General features: G+C 44.3%; 1 protein-coding gene across 2 annotated transcripts in view; it reads left to right on the forward strand.

The window, feature by feature from the left end:
- The window catches only part of ADAM9 (ADAM metallopeptidase domain 9), a 1,404,333-nt gene that overhangs the window by 1,204,061 nt on the left and 178,846 nt on the right, over positions 1 to 21,426 (forward strand). For both annotated transcript variants that reach the window (XM_069617919.1, XM_069617920.1), the window contains exon 19: positions 4,337 to 4,478. In XM_069617919.1, the coding sequence (XP_069474020.1) occupies positions 4,337 to 4,478 (142 nt within the window). The remainder of the gene's footprint in view (positions 1 to 4,336; positions 4,479 to 21,426) is intronic.

The raw sequence follows: 21,426 nt of genomic DNA on the forward strand, positions 1-21,426 counted from the left end.
AGCCCCCTGTACCAGGAGGCACTGCCTTGTCCGTCTGTGTAACCGTACATATTTAACTCATATACTGCCTGATGTAGCCCCTCTGTAACATGTGGTGCAGCTTTGCCAATCTGTGTACACTCACCACTATGTCTGTAACCATATGCTTATTCGTGCACTTCACCAATGTACCTTGCACCTCCTGTAACTAGCGCCTAGATACCTCAGGATTTTGGCACTGAAATTAATGCAAAAATAAAATAAAAGAATGGAGGTGTCTGAACACAGTGCTCTGCAAAACAACTTAAACATGAGGATGCCCAAAACAGGTCAAGAAGGAATAATAATCATAACTTGGTTGGATGAAGGGTACCCAAACTTGTAACGGATTTGGATTTGAAAATGTTTGTGCAGGACCTTTTTAGTACCTTTTCAAACTATGTGATGAAGCAGACATGGAACGCATTAGACCCATCCGGTATTCTCAACTCTACAGCAACAGAAAGATCTGATTACCAATTCATTGACAAGAGTTTGTTACTTTCAAATTGAGGGAAGTAGAATCGATGTGGCACGCTGCAGATCGGAATTAACTTCAGAGACTCACAGATTAAACTGTTTCAGGCCCTTGTTCCAGCCACACTACCCAAAAGAAGAGCCATAAATGACCTCACAACTTGGCTGCGCTTAAAAGAGGTTGGGTGTGAATGTGGGTTTCAATGTGCTGCTCACTTCACATCTATACGGAAGCAATGGTCAATCACATCAATGCGAGAAGCAACTTCGCTCATGAATCCCAATATCTAGAACCACACTCCTGAGCTCACTAACAGCTCACAGTGTCCACATAGAAGTTCTATTTCACGATCCAGGGAATGTTCTAGGATTGGCAAACTAGGCGAGAGGAGACGACCAACAGGTTGAAAGAGGGGCCAATCCTCCGATAAAGGGGCTGTCTCTTCAACTGTTAGAATCCTAATTTGGTTAACTAATCTGAATTTACACTTAAATGGTTTATTGTTTGCACTTGGGCGCTTATGAGCCTTTATGAATCAATATAGTTCTCCATATCAGGTTCTGGCTATGAGGCCCTTTTTAATGGTTTCTTACCTTTTTTTAAAAATCTTTTTTGTTTAGTTATTGGGTCTTGTATATGTTTTTCTTTCTGAACTCTTGCATGTGATATAGGCAGGGGGAATCTTAGAAACTCAGGGCAAACGTTTGGACAGATGATTTAGGTTGGATGAGTCCCTGGCACGTTGGCCTGGCAGATATGACCTGAGCTACGAAAGCCATTTTTCCTATAATACCAATCCCTTACTGGCAGTGGCATAGCAATAGTTGGGCAAGCAGGTTGCAATTGGTTAATTCTTCTAGGACAGGGCTTTTTGCAGAAAATCCAAACAATTATACATGCAGAGCAACAGAGGTTCGAATCCTGGATCCGCACTTAGAACTGAACTCAGGTATGGTATTAGGCGCGTTATAAAAAAACAATAAAATAAATAATGTCCCTGGGGTACATGCCAATACATTCTTAAGCATATTGCATTTGACCCGGATAACTTTAAAGTAATGACTCAATGTTCACATGTTGAATTCCTCAATAAAAAGGAAATCAGTTTCAAAGTGCCTACAAACTATGGACATGGATATCGCCATGCTACAGGTGACCCATCTCAATCCCCGGAAAGAACAAAGATTGCACAAGAGTGGATTTATCTCACATATTTTTCGCACCGTTGGTGAGAATCAGAGGGGTGCAGTAATATTAATTTCTATTGGATCTTACTCATTTTGTCAATCCAACGTTTTTGTAATACCATTATATTTAATTGCTGCTCCTGAAAGGACCCGATCTGTTTACCCTTTATCCCTTATTTAATTATATCTCCCCAATGATAAGCAAGGCAAATGTCTTATAGATCTCCTTCTGAATGTTGCATCCTTCACTGAAGGGGAGGTAATTATTGTAGGAGATTGGGAGATCACATAAAGGACTACACTTATTTTTTGCATGTTAATGTGTTTTCTCACTTTTATTTACGTTTACCATAGTCTTCCCTAATCCACTGTTGTTCAAGTGTGGAAATTGGTCCAAGGATCCTCTTGGATCATGACCATGTGGTAGCTTCCTTATGCATTATTAGATCGGGGAGGAAGGATAGCTCAGGGACAAAGCATTTGCCTTGGAAGCAAGACAACGCAGCTCAACACAGGTTTGAATCCTGATCCTGCACTTAAAAACCATTCCTGGTATTAAGCGCGTTATAAATGAACAATTATAATTACAGGCCCCTCATAACCAACAATGCAAATGATTTGACCTGATTCTTAGAAGCCCCATCATACGTTCAGAAACAGTTCTAACTATTAATATCTAATTTGAAGAAAATATCACTATGCACCTAGAATGGTTTACAATTTGGGACACCATGAAGGCTTTCATGGGAGAAGAATTTTTAAGCAAAACGGCGACGGCTTATTCCAAAGCAGAGAACATAGTAAAAACACTCTTTGAAGCCTTAGTCAGGGAGAAGGAGCGGGATCACATTTGCATGTGCTCTCAAAGATCCTATGGAGACCCTTGAGTAGCCAGTGTAAACTTAGTTCACCTCGCGAGTGAAATAGTAGATACACCCTTGAGAACCAACCTGTTTTATGGTCAATAGGGTTAACAAACTGCTGGTGTATACATTATGTATACAAAAGGACGAAGAATAGCAAAACATGCCTGTTAGATGAGGACGGAGTCCCGCAATATACAGAAGGCAAAAAGACTGAGGTTCTTTCCTCTTATTTGAACTTCCTTCTTTCCAGGGATAACATGAGCTAGGATAGCCCCCATGAGTATTTATAATTGGCCTCCCTTCCACAAGTGTCTAAAGAAGGACGCCTAGAGCTGGATTTTCCTATTACATCAGATGAGGTAGAATAAGCCACTAAATCTTTTCACAATAGTAAAACACCTGTCCCAGTCAGGTTTATTGCTTTCTTTTATACATCTTTTGTCACACTTATTAGTCCCACTGACCTCATTGTTTTAGTCTTTTCTTCAGAGCAGATCTGTTTTTAAGTTAATGACGGAAACTTCCCCAACACTACTTTTAAAACCCAGCAAACAGCCCTTGGATTTGCGATTAATTCCATCCAATTTCCTTACTCAATATTGATGCAAAGATGTATTACATGATATTAACATCACACCTAATGAAGGTCCCCATCTGTTATAGGATTAGAACAAATAAGTTTCATTACAGAGTGGGAAAGCCATTGCTTTTCCCCTCTTTTACCTATCTATGCTATCCCCACCTAAATCTGCCATTCTGGACTTCGAAAGCTCTTGCTATAAAGGGTTCTCATCAGCAAGACTCAAGCAAGTCTTTGGGCCATGTTGGTGTCCTTTGAATCCTTTAAGACCTAGCAATTTGTGCCTTTGCAAGTAGTCCTTGGGTGAGTTCACATAGGGGAACTGAGCAGTTGGATGACCTGTTGAGAGAGGTAGAGTGCAGAGAGGATGATCAGGTAGTCTTGAACTACTCTTCCTCAGAACTAACATAAAGCCCTGCACTCAATCTCCTACTGTAACTCAATGGAGTATCTCAATTTCTAATGTGTTCAAGGTTGATTTCATACAGGGGGAATATTTTATAATGATTGGCAGTGAATTGTAGATTCCTGAGAGGGTAGCCATGATGGCAGATGACATTCACCTGCCCAGTGGTTACAACACAAAGGGTCTAATTACGAGTTTGGTGGTATTTCAGAGATACATCCTCAGAGAGAACACCAAAAGGATTTACAGTTACCACTGCTTGGTCCCATGGAATTACCACAGGATTACAGTGGTGGTAGGCGGTGTAAATCCCAATTTTCTAGAGTTTCTAGGACTCCATTGCGGATTTTTGGTGCAATTACCACTGGTGGAATTACCTAGTGGTAATTCTGCCAATTTATGGGGGAAAAGTGGAGGATTCACCTCCAGCATCACGCTGTAGGTACATCCTCCACTTTTCCTCCAGAAATCAGCGGAATTACCACTCAGTAATTCCACCGGTGGTAATTCCGCCAAAACGTGCAATTTGGCATTGCAGAAAAAATGGTTGTAACTGAATCACCTCCACTTTTTTCTTGCACCACCAAACTCATAATGAGGCCCAAAGTCCTGTGTTCAGTCTACGTTTTCTCTTGGAATATTACTGTGTTTTGAGCTATGCTGGTCTTGCAGTTGTTTCCAGTTTTACAAAAGAAAATGCATTCAAATAAATTCATATATAAGCTTCCAAGGTACAATAGAAATTCCTGAAATATGGTCCATGATTAAAAACCATTTCTAATCTGACTTTTCTTTCTCCAGACAAAGACACATCATTGCGAGATGGGCTACTGGTATTCTTCTTCCTCATTGTTCCTCTTATACTTCTTGGAGCATTTGTATTTCTGAAAAGAAACGAATTAAAGAGAAGATTCTGTGGAAAGAAGCGATCACAAGCTTATGGGTAAATATAGGTTTCCAGTCATTATGGAATCAGTAAATGTTAATTTGTCCTCATAGAAAACAAATAAGACCAACAATAATTGACTGAGAGGATTTAAGTGAGTATTGTATTTGACTAATAAGTAACGTGTGATCCATGCTGCTTTGATTTGTCTTACAAGCAAGAAATACCATCTTGATAAATTTACTAAAGTCTAAATGTGCCTGTTTTGTTAATATATTCACTGTAAAGGTCACTGTAAAAAGATCAGGGAGTAAACAATCGGTACCATTATTGAGCAATCTAGGCAATCATTGACCCTATAAAAGAGAGAGCATGGCTCTGCAGAGTCATAGACCGACCGAGAATAGGGGGAGCACAAGTGGGGGTGCAGAAACCAGGTGGAGAGAACGCTGACCAGGAGGACGGCCTGCAGCTAGATGCTAAGAAGATGAACCCTAAGCAGAAGGAAGAAAATACTTTCTGATGTTGAAGGTGTACTGCTGACCCTGGGCCACACCGAGTGAAACAGTGGGAATATATGTGCATCATTGCATGACAATTACCCGAAGCAGGACTCTAGGAATAGATTTTGGTACGCTTTTGCCAAGAAGCAAGTTGGGTGCAATATTCCTGAGAAAGCCAATAAGCAAGCTTAGCACGGTCTCCCTGAGACTGAGTTACCCAATAAGCTAGCTTGGCACCAAATCCGAAGACAGCACGATTTCCAGGAACCGAGCTGCGCGCTTTATTCTTGAGACTGAGTTTAAGAAACGATCCAGGTGTTCTACCCTGGAAGTGGGACTGTTGAGACCTTTAGTTTAGGGTAACGTGGAGAAGATCAGTATTCATAGTGCTAGAACCCAAAGACACTGAGTTGGCTTTCCCTTTGTACCATTTTTTTTCTTTATGATTTCTAATGTAATTTCTCTAGAACCCACAGGCATTTTACAACTCCATCCTGAGAAAGTTAATTAAAGAGTTTTACTTTCATTACTGGCTCATGTGTTTTGTTGATGCCTATGAATATTAATATATAATACAAAGAACATGAAGACTGCACGTGAAACTTTATGTTGCCTGAAACGTTCTGCATGCTGTTTTCATATACATAATACTTCAATCTGTTCCATCTCTAGTGAGACGCACGTTAATATTGTCACATTTTTGGGAAATCCTAAAATCAATCCTATTATTTGCAGGATCATCATTGCAATAATAATACAATTTCTGTTATAAAAGTGTGGTTTATAAAAGTGACAGAAAATGAATGATTGAATTAAAGAGAATGGGAATTTTCCAGTTCATAAAAGACACATTGCTAGCAAGAAGACCGCCTACTGTACAGAATATAACTCGACACATGAATATTCTTGCAATACTTCCCATAGTTACATTTTGCACAATGTGTTCTCTTTACTTTCTCATGCTTATAACAGTTCGTGAAATTATATTTTTTAATTCAAATGAAGTATCTAGCCATGAGACATCTATTTTTATCCCTAATAAAAGCACGAGTGATATTTTCCCTGAGATTTCCAAACAAATTATTTGATTTAACAGATGCTGGGGAAGATCATGAAGATGTACATTCATATGTTAATAATTCGGCACATGAAGCAAGTGGGAAGGAAAACGTCAGATGAGAGCTGCTATGTGTGTTCTCTCATCCCTTATGCCATGCGTGTACCCAGATTATTTGTTGCAATTGAAATACGTATACATGATGCAAAGTGTCTCATCCATCCAGCAGCATGCACAACAAGAGGACAATTTGAAGAAGATGGGAAATGGATTTCCGAAAAGATCATTCCCATATGAAGATGCTTACATAAAAACGCAGAAAATGGGAAAAGATCCAGGTTGGAAAAGTAGAATGCTCATATATTCATTCAGTGGTACGACTGGAGAACAGTGAAGGATTGTTGAACAAAAGAAACTGAGTTGTGCAGACACATGGGAAACAACAGGATTGCCAGGATGCTGGGAGAGGCCTCGGCTACTGGTATATGGACGAGTTGCCACCAGTACAGGATGGGAAGAAGGAATGTTAGCATGCAGTGCAAACTTATTGATGGCGGCACCAGTGAAGATGGTGCAAATAGTGAATTATGAGTGCCTAAAGGAATGGGCCAAGTATTTGAAATTATTAACATTGGTTGAAAAAGAAGCAGGACCTGTGTCCATACTACCAATGAAGAATAGCGACACTGTTTCAGAAACAGGGGTCTGACCACAGTTGGAGAAAACAAAGGATGCAAGCAAAACATTAATGTACCAGAAATTAATGGTGGAACTGCCGTGCTAATGGACCACTGTTGGGCCTATGGATCCAAAGCTTATATGCAGCTACCTAAAAATTGGGGAGGAATATGTTCTATAGTGATCATGCATGTTTCTGCACTGGTAATCCCCAAAGTGATCTCCACATAGACAGCTTTACGAAAATGGATCCACACCAAAGGAAGAAGAGGTCGCTCAACCTCACCTGACAGAAGAGAGAGAACTATTTTTCAGCAACCTCAATAGAACCATACAATGACATTCCAGATGAGCACAAATTGTTCAGTAGAACGTCAGTGATATTTACAGCCATATTCATACCAGGTGGAATTTAATCTGCAGTGAATGCCAAGTGGTTACCAATCACCAGGAGGGAACTGCTACAAACAATCAACACAACAATAAAAGGATTTAATGCGATCAGAGAAGAATTGAGGGCCATCAGACTCATGACCCTCCAGACCACACATTTGTTGGACTCAATTACAGCAATCGAAGGAGGTGTTTGCACCAAGATCGGGCCGTCTTGCTGTACTTACACACCTGCCCACAATGGAGAAAATGGAACCTTGACAGAAGCAATAACTACGCTGTCGACCCTGCATACGAGTATGGAGGAAGAAGTAGATGAGACCGAAGATCAAGATTGGTTTTCGTCCCTGTTCTCATGGGTTCCAACCTGGATGGCAAATGCCTTCAAACTACTGGGAGCAATACTAGTGTTGATATTGCTAGGATTCTGTCTTATAAGAATAATCATAGGCCACTGCAAGAAGACAGCGAAAAAAGCTATTGGGTAGAGGATAATAAAAATTCCCCACGCTGACAGCTCAGGAAAGTCTTCATTCTATTAAAGACAAGGAGGCGAGCATTATGTCCCACCCAGATGATGATGAAAGTTGAACTTACGTAGTGCCTGTTAACTGTTCAGCTTTATCTTGATACCCACCCTCAAATGATTTTCTCCGTTTGATGACCAGAAAGCAGCTTGATCGCGATCAGGGAAGATCAACTTGAAATCACGTTGCATGCGCCCACAGGTTCCGGGCATTACAGTTCAGAGACAGTGTTCACGGTTACATTAGTGGTCTTGTTTGCTGACCATGAGACTGTTCGTGTTATTACAGTTCTGGAAGAAAGAAAAAAGAAAGAGGAAAGGACCTGGTACAAAGGGTTCTTATAGGGTGACCTGAGAGCGGATAGGTGCAGGGGAGAGGGTCAAGACTACCAAACTCAATAGGTTTTATGGGACTTTTAGTTTAAAGTGGACTAAAGATGGAAGAGATCCTTTAAGAACTTTTAAACCTAAAATTGGCAGAATTTTTATGTTGGAAATAAAAAAAGCACAAATGTTATGTTTTAAAGTCTGATTTGAAAAGCTATCGGCAGTAATAAAAGAAAGTAAAGCATAATGCTCGCCTCCTTGTCTTTAATAGAATGAAGACTTTCTTAAAGACAATCTTCTATGACAAGACAGGAGGCTCGCATTATGCATGTTCAAAACTTGCCACCACTCTATTTGTTATATCAGATACAGGCTTGAAATAAAATGTCTTAAAGGCCGACTCATAAGACCAATCCGCTGCTTTCAATATATCTTGAAGTGGAACCCCTGCTATGAAAGCTCTAGACGCCATTGCGCCCCAAGCCGAATGCGTGTCAAACTGAGACAAGTCGATCCTTGCCCAATGCATAACTCTGCGCACCCATCTAGCAATTGTTGCTGTTACTACTGCGTGATAAGGCTTTCTATGCGCTATTAGCAGCTGCGTCGTGCCTTGTGGCCTCAACTGCTGTGTGGCGGTCTCATAATCTTTGATACACTGGGCTACACATAACTTTCTATTTTCTGCGAAGTATGGGTACGAGATAACTCGAGAGTCTGTTTTCGTTCGTTTAGCTACGGTAAAAGCAACTCCTTCAGGGTAGAATATCTTCCTGTCCATTTCTAGCGCTTTGACATCAGATGCCCTTCGGCACGCTGTGAGGCACAGTCGCATCGCTAGCTTGCCTGATAATAGTGACCGGAAAAGCTCCCCGTTATCTGGTCATCTCATGAAGAGTTGGAATACTTTTCTAACATCCCATAACTTTGTGTATTTAGGCCCTGGAGGTTTTCTCAATTTCATGAGTCGTAGTACTGTGGGGTGTTCACAGACAGCGTTTCCTTCAACCTGGTTATGACCTGCTGATATCGCTGATCTAAGCACTCCTATTGTTCTGAAGGCGCTGCCTTCTTGAAATTTCATTGCTAAGAAGTTTAAAACCTGTACTACAGGGGCAGAAACGGGATCCAAACTGTGTTCTGAGCACCATTGGGCCCAACCATTCGATGCAGCGTAATAGCTCCTGATGGTGGAAGGCACCCAGGAATCTCTGATGCAGTCTGCAGCAAGTTGCGAAATGCCTGGCAACTCCCACTTTCTCCTGAAACCTTGCAAGCCATCAGTCGCAAAGTGCCCGCCGTTACCAACGGGTGCACCTGTCCGGCTGGGCCGAGCAGAAGGTCCGGCTGATGAGACATTGTCCTCGGAAAATCCGTAGAAAGTTCCATCGCTACTGGAAACCAAGGCTGAGATTTCCAGATGGGGAGTACTAGTACTAGGCTCGCCCTCTCCCTGCGAACTTTCACTAGTGTCCTTGTTATCATGAGAAATGGAGGGAAGGCATAATGCATTGCTCCGTGCCATGACTGGAGAAAGGCGTCCGTGCCAGCTGCACCCGGGTCTATACTCCAACTGAAATACGTCTGTGTCTGTGCGTTCAGTCTGGATGCAAACAGATCTATGTGAAAGGGACCCCAGAGATCTTGTAATCTCTTGAGCACTCTCGGGTGTAGTTTCCAATCACTGGAGTCTACCAGATTACGAGAGTTCCAGTCTGCGACTTCGTTGAGTGTCCCCGGCAGGTATTCTGCTGTGACTGCAATGTGATTCTCTAGGCAATAATGCCAGAAGTCTTTTGCTAACTCTGCTAGCATTTTTGATCTTGTTCCTCCTAGTTTGTTGATGTATCGAACTGCTGAGATGCTGTCCATCTTGAGCAGCACGCAACAGCTCACCTTGTCCTTCGTAAAGGCACGCACTGCGAAGTAACCTGCTAATAGCTCGAGACAGTTTATGTGGAGCTGGAGTTCCTGCTCTGACCAATTCCTGCCTGTCTCCATGTTGTTGCACCGGGCTCCCCACCCGGATCTGCTCGCATCTGATTCTACGATGATGTCCGGGGAGTCCCCAAAGATTGCTCGGCCATTCCAGGCTTCCATATTGTGAAGCCACCAGTGTAACTCTGAGATCGCCTCTTGATCTAGCATCACTAACTGGTGAAAGCCGAGTACTCCTTGTAGATGTCTTATACTGAGCCTTTGTAACGTTCGATAATGGAGTGGGCCTGGAAATATTGCCTGAATCGAGGCTGCTAGTAGACCCACAACTCTTGCGAGAGCTCGTAGGGAGATGGTCTTCCTCGCTATCACTACCCTGAGCTCTTTCTTTATCGTTCTCACTTTGTGTTGAGGGAGCTCAAGGGTCGCTTTTATAGTATCTATATAGAAACCTAGGAATTCTATCTTTTGGACGGGTATTAGCTGTGATTTGTCTAAATTCACCAAGAATCCTAGGGACGACAAGAGCGAGAAGATCCACTGCACGTTCTTGTAAAGGGATGTCTTGTCTGAACCTAGAACTAGTATGTCGTCTAGGTAAATGATCATGCGAATCCCCTCTACCTTATGGCGGCAGTGACGGGCCTCATTAGTTTGGTAAAGGCCCAAGGAGCTGATGCCAGCCCGAATGGAAGGCATGTGAAACACCATGTCTCGCCTCTCCATCGAAACCGCAGGTATTTTTGAGACTCGTGCGCTATCGGGATTGTAAGGTAGGCGTCTTTCAGATCTAGCCGTGCCAACCAGTCTCCTGCTCGGAGATCTCGGAGTAGATGGATTCCTTCCATCTTGAAGTGGTTGTACACGACCCATTCGTTCAGGCTTTTCAAATTCATCACAGGTCGTACTTTGTCGCCTCTGTGTACGAGGAACATATTGCTGAGGAACCCTGGTCTTCCCTGAACATCTCTTTGTATAGCGTTTTTGTCTACCAGTTTGAGCAATTTGTTGTGTAAAAACGAGTTATCCTCTCTTGAGACTCGAATTGGATAGGGTTCTGCGCTCTGGACTGGGTCCCCTACAAATTCTAGTCGCAGCCCCGCAACTGCTTGCAACACACATGCCTCGCGCGATACCGCCTGCCATGTGCTTAGGAACTGAAGGGTTCACCCTCCTACTTTCAAGCTCACTGTACTCGCCTCCTGAGGCATTGGGTTGACGATAGCAACCTCTTCCTCTACGGCCCCTGGGGAACCTGGATCTGGTTGGAAAGAAGGTGTCTTGTTGTATGCCTTGCCAGTACTGGGACCGCGGCCCTTGGGGTCTGCGATGGTAGTTGAACCGACCGGATGTACGACCCCTGTAATGTCCGGTCCCGGAAAAAACTAGACCGGGAAAGATCTTTTTAATCGAACTTTGTGCTCTCTCCAGAGCTGAATAAGTGCCCACAAACTGTGACATTTCTTTGGCAAATGCTTTGCCGAATAGCAGGCCTTTGGTGCCTTCTGCTTCATACGATGTAAGTCACTTCATTTGTTGTCAATCTTCAGAAGCACTCCTCTTCTTCTCTCAGAAGAAAGTGCACAGTTCGCATTGCCCATAAGGCAGACAGCTCTCTGAGCCCAGTTGGCTAGCGCGGAGGCGTCTACTGGCGTTCCAGTGTCATTTGCCTTCTCCGCCAGGTCCATTATTTTTGCTAATGGCCCCGCAATGTCGAGGAGCTTATCTTGGCATCCTCACCAGGCGCGGTCTACACCTTTGCGTATATCTCTCGCCGTCTTCGTCACAAAGGTGACCATCTTGGGGTCTATCTCAGGTGTTTCTGCTAGCTTCCCTGGCAACTCTGGCCTTGGGCACTCTGAACGCATACGTGATCTTAATTCTCTGTCAAGAGGTTTTCGTATATGCTGTGCCATATAGGTGGCCACTCTGGGTGACGGAACCCACTCCGAAGACTTTGGGTGTCTGTTCACCTCTGGGTCGCACATATCTGATGTATAATCTCCCTCTTGAGGATCAATCTCCTCTTCGGCGTGACGACTAGAGTCTATTTTTTCACCTCCTTCATTGTCGGGCATATAGCCCTCATCATTGTCCCCTGAATTGTTCACGCCTGGGGTAGGGGTTCTGTCCTGGCCTTGTTTCATTTCCAGGAAGGCTCTTTTTAGCCTAGCGACAGGGTCGCTTATTCCTTGGGGAGCAGTATCCTCCCTATCCAAAGTGCTTGGGGGGTCAAAGAGTGTTTACTCTTCCGAGCTGCTTTCCGCCCCTTAGGTTCAACCCCTTCTGCTGGGTGTCTGGCTGACAGCTCTTTCTCCGGGCTTACTGCCTTCCTCTTCTTGGCAAGCTACGCTTGCTGTTCATGAATTATAGCCTCTAACATGTCTAGCCTTTGTGTAATAGGCTGAACTCCCTGAGAGACAGCTTTTGACAAGGAATCTCCTAGGGCCATCTTAAAGCTCTGCAAGAGGTCTGTGCCCTGCTGGTAAGGACCCTCTTCCCATTCCTCCTATGACCATTCAGGTGAAGTGGAAGGAGTCACACCGGGGCTTTTGCAGTGTGCCATTCTGTTGGTGGCTAGGACAACTTCTAGGCTGTCAGCAAGGGGAAACAGTTGAGTCTCTTATCTTTTCTGTCTTTTGACAGGTTTGAGGCTGCTGCTCAACATAATGCGTAAGTATCCCCTTTCTTGTCACTCGCTCCGGTTTTGTTATAATTTTTATTTTTTATTTTTATAAAGAATACTCAGAAGCTCCTCTTTCGCTCTGCGCTAACGCAATGAAATAATGCACGCGCGAGCGGAAGATCTCCCAGGGGATGCCGTGGAAATTAGTGCCTCCCATTCCCCTGGGTCCTGCCGCCTGCCGTGTCCGCCGGCGCGGCTCTGAATATGAGGAGCGGGGCCGGGTGCCTGAGGTGGGCGCGTTCGCTCGTGGCGACGGCCCCGCCTCCTCTGCACGCTGTGAAGTTACTCACCTGATCCGGAGACTTCCTCGGGCTCGGTGCCCACGCTGAATACGCGGTTCAACTACACGGTGACACTCACGCTGGAAACGTTTCTAGCAAAACTTCTAAGGTAACGCATACTCTGTGACGCGCATTGAAAATGTATTTAGTTACTCTTGTAAGGAACTCATACTGGCGCTATAGAAGATTTCACTAAATATAAACTCTTAGTCCCCACAAGTATCTTGAGAGAAATATAATGTGAGGTACTTATCTTTTTCTGGCAGCAAAAAAGAAAGAGGAAAGGACCTGGTGTAAAGGGTTCTTATAGGGTGACCTGAGAGCGGATAGGTGCAGGGGAGAAGGTCAAGACTACCAAACTCCATAGGTTTTATGGGACTTTTAGTTTAAAGTGGACTAAAGATGGAAGAGATCCTTTAAGAACTTTTAAACCTAAAATTGGTGGATTGTTTATGTTGGAAATAAAAAAAGCACAAATGTTATGTTTTAAAGTTTGATTTGAAAAGCTATCGGCAGTAATAAAAGAAAGTAAAGCATAATGCAAGGCTCCTGTCTTGTCATAGAATGATCGATGTGAATGCTGTAAATGATCAGCACACATAGAGTGAAAGCACCACCCATGAGCACCTGAAAGGAAGTACTTTGGCACTCCCAGCAATGAAGGATCATAAGAACTATGTGGGACGTTGGGTATTCTGTCAACCAACTGGAGAGTGTTGCCATATGACCTGGAGTGTGGAGAACACATAAAGAATGCAGGTGACCTGAGGGGGGTGACAAAGATATGGATTCTGAAGAAACCACAGTGTGAAGAAAAGGTGAAAGAATTGAGGAGGTAGTCGAGGATTCGGGCAAAAGGAGGGAAATGTAGAGAAGCAGATGTACACGCTACTCAATGAGCCCATCCCCTCACCTCCGTCATATTGGAAGAACAGCAAGAAAGCACTGTGCATGACTCCTGGTATTATCCCAATTCTACATCGAAGATATGAAAGACGTTATGCGCTCAGACAACCATACAGAATGTACCATAGAACTGATGTGGTAGAAGGAAGTCTGCAGACACCACTGGACATAGAATAACTATCAGTGAAGTCTGACAATTGTAAAGTGACGTCATGAAGAGATGAGACGAGGACGCACTGAAACGATATATGAATACTTAAAGAATGAAGATGTGACCCAAGTAACAAGTGAACGTAGATGCAGATATAACGAAATTATATACACTGAGAAGATAACTGAGAAGAAATGAAGTAGAGGTATATATGTAGAAACGCAAGGTGGATGAGGCGTATAGAAGCTTGCTAAACATAGAAAATATAATGCGAGTAAAGCTGCCATGATGAGACGATGGATGTCTGTTTTGTATAATAGCAAGCTTAAAGCCCCAAGGAGAAAGATCAAGGTTGCAGAACAGACAGGCACTGAAATAAAAATTTGTGCAAGAAAAAGAATATTTGTTTGGCTCAAGATCAAGGAGGCCGCAGCAAGAAGTAAATGCAAGGCACAAAAGGAGTCTAAGAGGATTAGCCATGTACGTAAGACATATTTCTCTTAGATAAAGTTAAAGGAGTGAATATTTGTGAGTGCCAAGTATTGATCAATCAAAGATGGAGAAAGCATATGCAAGACAGAGCCACCAAGTCTCCAGAGGCCAAGGAGAGTAATAGCACACAGTTTTATTGAATCAAATAGCACTAAATAGGAATATAAGATGGACAAAATCATGGTCTCCTCACACGTTGTGCAAGACCAGAAAACAAGGCCTTTTCATAAGGCTCCAGATGAAGATAGCAATGTACCTTCACTCCTGTTAAAGTTCTGAGGAAGAAAACAGTCAGCAAGGGCAACTACAAAGAAGAGGACTCGGTTTAGGGTCTAACTGAAGAGAGATGGTATGCTAAATGGCCAAGTGGGCAGTTGTCTAACGTTGTTCCTCGCACCTGCGCTTTGTTTTGCTTACGTGCTGCTAACGAACCAAATGTCCACGGTTGGAAGACAGTGCCAACCAATCATGTGGGCCTATGCAATGGTGGACTATACATTGTTGCAGAATCCAATCTGCTGCTGTTATTTTGATATTATCTGATTTGTACGAGGTTAGAGGTTGTTCTAGGTGTGCCTACTCAATAGGGGGCAGCCAGTGATGTCACTAACACCTAAATAAGCTAATGGTATATATGTTCCCTCAATCTACCTCTCCGCCCGATAGGTTTTTTCTATTTGCCACGTAGGATGACGTTTTAGCTGACATATATTGAGGGTATAAAGCCTTTGTGTAACTGAAATGTATTCGAGAGTGTGTGAGCTGCAATTTGTTATTATTTTGTAAAACTTTATTCGCTTTTATTTGCAGCGCACATAACCCGTAGGTATCTAGGTGCTAGTTCATTGCATTGTGGAAGTGTAGGTTATTTATAACACGCTCTGGATTTTCAAGCATGGATCCGGGATTCAAACCTGTGTTTGCTCAGCATGGTCTTGATTCCAAGACCTGCGCATTGCCACAGAGCTATCCTTGGTAGATTTCCCTACTTTATTGAAATGATAATAAAGTAGTATTTGCCATATTCTTTTAGTCTGTCTGGTTATTTGGGCCTGAAATTAGTTATTGCGGTAATCCCGTCCAGCACTTGGTACACTACAGGTGCTACTGCACAGTCTTGCATGGATTCACATGCAAACCCTCCCTCCCCTCTCTGGCTCTTCTTGGTTCATACTGCCACTTCTGAAGATGGCCACCAGGGGTGGAGCTTAGGAAGACTAGTGTCATTGTCTGGGGCAGTTTGGCCCAAAGTGACACTGATAGGTTATAGAAGCGATAAGCAGTTTTTAGCTTAAAGCTAAACTGCTTTCATTTTACCGAGGATTCCCAGCCTGACGACTGGGAATATTCATGAGCATTTTATTTATTTATTCATGTATTTATAACGCGCCATAGCCCGCAGGCTTCAGGCATCATGTGAATCCATGCAAGACCCATGCTGGAGAACACGAGTTACAGGTTAAGTAACTTGTTGCTTATTATTTCTCTCCCCACTCTTGTTTTTTGAAGTATTTATGAAAAGCCTTGTACATCACGCACTTGGTTCAAGTTCCGCTGACAAATGGGGCAAGTTAACTGTTGAATTGTTTTTAGTTAATAAACCAATTATATTTTAGGGTGTGATAACCGATTAGATTGGGATCACATGGAAAGGGGATTGTGTTTAGTAAAAGTGTGCAATGGGATTAGAGAATATAAGGGATGTACATGGGATGTACAATGTAAGTCCAACTTTCAGCTTCACCTTCTTAGGGGCATTCTACCTTTCCTCACCTTGCCCCATGAGCTAAACGTCTCCAGAGCCATGGTTCTCTCTAGGCTTGACTACTGCAACAGCCTCTTCCTCAATTTACCTCTTTCCTCCCTTCGCCTCCTTCAAGTAATCCAGAATAGGACTGCAAGACTTATCCTTGTCCACAAGCCTAGGGACCGCATCTCTCCAGCCCTAAAATCTTGCCACTGGCTCCCAGTGAACGCAAGGATCAAATTCAAGACCATTTGCCTCATCCACAAGGCTGTCTGGGGCCTCGGACCTCTTTACATTCAGATTTTCCTTCCTAAATACCTCCCGGCCAAGAGTCCTTCTGTCTTCTGGCTCCAACTCTCTGCAGGTCAAACGCTTCTCCAAGCAGAGAGTGGGAGGTAGATCCCTTTCCTCGACTTGCTCATTCCTTTGGAATGGCCTCCCCCACCCCCTTAGACTTTAGCCAGATCTTCTAAAGTTCCGGAAACTTCTCAAGACATTCCTTTTCTCCTCTACCCCCCCCCCCCCTCCCGTGCTAACTCTCCCTCCTCCGTTGCGACTGGTCCCCTCAGAGAAATATAGGGGTGTTAGGCAAGAATTAAGGTAGTAACCCTCTGGGAGACTACACATCCCTTGTCCTCTTGGTATCAGGTAACTTACCTATTGGTATAGGTCTGTTATATACACATTGGTAGAGTGACTGAGCAGCCAGACTTATCTCAAGAGGGGTAAATGTGAGCTGTACAGCTCTAGCATCGAAATCCACAAATACAAGTATTCAAATAACACTTACACTCAAGGTTTTCTAGTGAAATAATCATTTATTTAACGGTCAGTTTTAAATAAGCATTCTTTAACAAGGGCAATGTGCAAAAGTAAAAATACACTTCGAAGTACTTTTTCAGAATCAAGTCAAACAAGTAGATACTCTTTAGAGATGCTTCATACACACTTTCTACACCCTGAGGTGACTTCACTAACTAGGACAGTATTGGCATTTATATATCACTTTTGTACTTGGTCATTTCTGAAGTTGGCAGAAAGGAACGGTTAAAAGAAGGAAAAAGGTTAAACAAGTTCTCAGAGCATGTGAGCACTTTTTAAATCTTCCGATGAAGTCTAGATCAAAACCGTTCCCTGCAATATTAGTTAAAACCCAATTCAATTCATCACCTATGAGGGACAGTCAGAATCAAAAGTCAATGGATTAGAAGAGTCTGCAGGGAGCCAGGACAGCCAAAGTCAATTGGAGCAAAGTCTATGGAGCTGAGGCACTTCTTAGATAGCAAAATGGTCTTGCACAAAGTTAGTGAGTTTGTTGAAGAAAATCACTGTTGGGCCACAAGCTGTTACACTTGTGAAAGTTAGAGCTACAATCAACTCTAGTAAAGCAGCTACTGCAAATCTCAAATGAGAAGAGCAAGCTAGAGGCAAAGAGGTAAGTACCCCCAAGTCAGAACAGTACCTTTGGTTAGAAGAAGGGGGTCCAGCTGGCTTTTGTCTGGTTGCAGTGATGTAGATCCTGTGTTCCTCGGCCTCAGTCGTGGGGACAAGAGGGAGGACGTCTGAAGGGGTCCTGTACAACAATTCAAAGGTCGGACGCAGCTACAGGTGTTCTTCGGATCAGAGGTACTTTGCGGTTTCTGCGCACGGTCACTAGAACCCCCGCAGATGTTGGACACGGGTTGGGCTTCCTTCACTCCCTTAGTCCAGCACTCTGGTGAGGTGGCTCGAGTTTGGGTCGTCCTGCTTCGAGAGGGTCCTCAGGATCTTCCTGGAGCTTTTAGCCGGTTTACAGACGTTGCACTGGACTACGGATTCCTCGACCCCCTGGCACTCAGTTCCAGCAGCAGCAAAGAAGTACAGCTAGTTGGGGAAGGTCTTCCAGCAAAGTTCGTCTTGGGGTTAGTTGGTCCCACTAACCCAAGGGAAGAAGTCGTTCCCTTCAGAGGTTCTCTTGTCGATTAGGCAAAGGAGTTTCAGCACAGCAGCAGGGCTTCACCGGGCAGTTCAATGGTCCAGGGGGATGCAGCAAGCTTCTCTTCACTTTTCCTTCATCGGATGTTTCTTCCAGGGGTCAACTCTGTCTTCAGTCCAAGAAGCCTTGCTTTTTAAGCAGGTTTCTCCCATTCATGCACAGCGTAGCTGTCACTCACACAGCAGGGTGGGACAGCCAGCCAGCCAATCAGGACTGGGTGCATTCAGGTAACCAAGGAGACAAAGGACAGGGGAGTTTCAGCCACCTCCCTCCCTTCTGGAGCCAGAGCCGGGTTTCAGTACTGAAGCCCACCAAAGGCAAATTGAACAAAGTGCTAAACCTAGTTTGGCGCGTAGGGTAAAACCCAAGAAAGACTGCACAAGCAAGAAAAGGCGTAAAAAAAGACTGGGGCCACTCACTGCAGGGTTAAAATTAAAAAGTCCTTAAGTCCAGCAAAAGAGCTGGGGGTCTCTAATGTTGAAGGGAATTAGCACAGAATTGAGAATTCACCCTAACAAGGGGCCAGTCAATCACCTACCAGTCCCCCCTGAATCCTTTGCCAGCACTTGCCCTCGGCTCCCTTTTCCGGACTTGGTCCTCCCTGCCCACCACACTTATCCTCCCTTTTTCCCTTTTCCCCTGGCGCTTACCTCCTTGGCCCACCCAGTACTTCCCTATCCACCTTCCCTGGGGGCACCCCACTCTTGCACTTCCTCCTCTGCCCACAAGCCCCGGCACTTACTGCCTCTCAAGCACGGTTGGTGGATTGTCACAAGGCCAATATAACCGTTATTTGTTTGCTCTACTGTATTGATTCCCTTGCTGGAAACGCTTGTGTATAGGTGCCATACAAATGCCCAATAATAAATAACTAAAATGATTAGATTTCTTTGTGCAGGGTTCGCCAATAGGTATTGTGGGATGACTTTGTAACAAAATATGTGTAATTATGTAAGTTGTTTCATTGTGTATAAAAGGTGCACATTTGTTGAGCACGGCAAGGAGTTGTTAGTTTTCAGTTTTACAAAGCTAACTAACCCTTCCAGCTGACAGCATGCAATAAACTTGCTTTTCTGATAAAGTGCATTTACTCTCCACTGTAGCTGTTTTTTCCGCATTGGATTTGAAGTCATATTCCTTCACCCTTCTCGTGGACCCTGGTCCTCAATCACACCCTACCTCACACTATTGGACATAGCCCTGATGCACCCTTGCTCAGATCGTCTAACCCTTGCACTTAAACTCTCTGTATGGCACCCTATCTCACTCACTCACACCATGCCTCTCTCGAACATAGAGTCTCACTTGCATACTGTCTCTTTCTCACTTGCACCATGTCTCTTTCTCACTTGCACCATGTCTCTTTCTCACTTGTGCCATGTCTCTTTCTCACTTGCACCTGTCTCTTTCTCACGTGTGCCCTGTCTCTCCCTCTCTTGTACCTGCCTCTCCCTCACTTTTACTTGGTCTCTCTCACTCACATCCTGTCTCTCACTCACATCCTGTCTCTCACTCGCATCCTGTCTCTCACTCGAATCCTGTCTTTCTCACTTGCATCTTGTCTCTCTCACTCCCATCCTGTCTCTTACTCGTGCCCTCTGTCTCTTGCTCTCACTCACACGCTTGCTTTTTGATGCCCCTACTTGCTCCCTAGCTTGCACCCTCGCATGTACCCTAGCCTACACTCTCCCTAGCTCACAATCTCCCTATCTCGCACTCGTGCATGCACTGTGGCTAAACCCTTAGCACACACCGTAGTTCTCACCCTCCCATGCCCTAGGTCAAGTTCTTGCCCACCCCCTAGCTCTCTCTCCCACACCAGTCTCAAGTCTCATGTGAGTTTTTTTTTTTTAAATAACTCACCAAATTGCATTTTGCCTTTGTTTTCTGTATGAAAGGTCAATTACAGACTAGTAACAGATGGGCATCTGTCTATCAGCCAGATGTCTTGATCCATTTCAGTAGTACATTGCAACATGTCACGATCTCAATTGGCACAATGCAACTGTCCTAACCTTTTTTGTTTTTGCTTAACCTGTTTATTCCAAGCACTTTTGTTATTATGTGTATTTAACCACTTAACTGCCATGGGTATTTACCCCCAGTGCCAAGGCCTTTTTTTGGTGATTTCGGTATGTCGCCATTCAATCCCTTGTAACTTTTTTGTTACATGAGATATCTTGGCCAAATTTGGCCCCTTTTTTCCCCACATGTAGTACGGTCATAACGCCACCCAGGAATCCTAGTATGTAGAATCCTAGGTTACCTGTTTTCCTTGGTGGCTTCGGCACCTTAGGCCAGAATCTGTAGGTTGTCTCCCCAAACTCTTTGGGGGTTACCAGTGGTTTAGCCTTTTCCCTTTGCGCCAAGGTAGGTGCACCCACACATGTGAGGTACCGTTTTCGTCGGGACACCTGTGGGAACGGGGAAAGGTAGGATATGTGGTTTTGGCAGCGTGTTTCAGTGGGTGACCAGAGTGAAATGTGCAGAAATTGTGTTTTTTTTCGCCAAATTTCCGACTTTGCCGGGGATTGTGGGTAATAAATTCTGTGCCGATTCGCGCATGTCAGACCTCTGTGGCTTCCCGCGGGAATCCTCTTTTCAGAAATGCATGGGGTTCCCTGTTTTCCTTGGAGGCTTCAGGCGAGATCAGGCACATTCAGTGTGGTGTGGCCGTAGGAGGCTTCGACACCCTAGGCTCAAATCTGTAGGTTGTCCACATGAGCAAAATCTGCTCTGCCGAAAGGCTTGGGGTTACCAGTGGGTTAGCCTTTTCCCTTTGCGCCCAGGTAGGTGAACCCACACATATGAGGTACCATTTTTGTCAGGACACCTGTGGGAACGCGGGAAGGTTGGACATGTGTTGTTGGCAGTGTGTTTCGGTGGGTGGCCAGAGTGAAATGTCTGAAAAATGTGTTTTTTTCCACCAAAAGTCAGAGGCATTTCTCTCTGTCTACCCACTGAAACACGCCACCATCAACAGATGTCCTACCTTCCCTCGTGCTGGTAGGACATTGCTGGGCGTGGATCGAGCGATCCGTGCCCAGCAATGCTTCAAAAAAGGTGTCCTTGGCAAGGGGAGAGTGTCCCCTTTCTAAGGACACCTCCCTCGATTTGAACGGCACTAGTACCGTTCAGATCAAGGTAGATAAAGGTGAAAACGCACCTTCGATTACTTTCGGTTTCATGTCGGTGTGCATTACGCATGCTGACGTGAAACTGAAGGTAATCCAACCCCCGGGCCGTGAGGGAGTACAGTAGCCTGGGGGTTGGATTACAGTTTTGTGCAGGGATCACACAAAACAAAGTGCCTAAAAGGATGAGCCATTTCGGCCTTGGCAACAC

Source organism: Ambystoma mexicanum, chromosome 10, assembly GCF_040938575.1.
Source record: "Ambystoma mexicanum isolate Mex_15411 chromosome 10, UKY_AmexF1_1, whole genome shotgun sequence".
NCBI classification, from domain to species: domain Eukaryota; kingdom Metazoa; phylum Chordata; class Amphibia; order Caudata; family Ambystomatidae; genus Ambystoma; species Ambystoma mexicanum.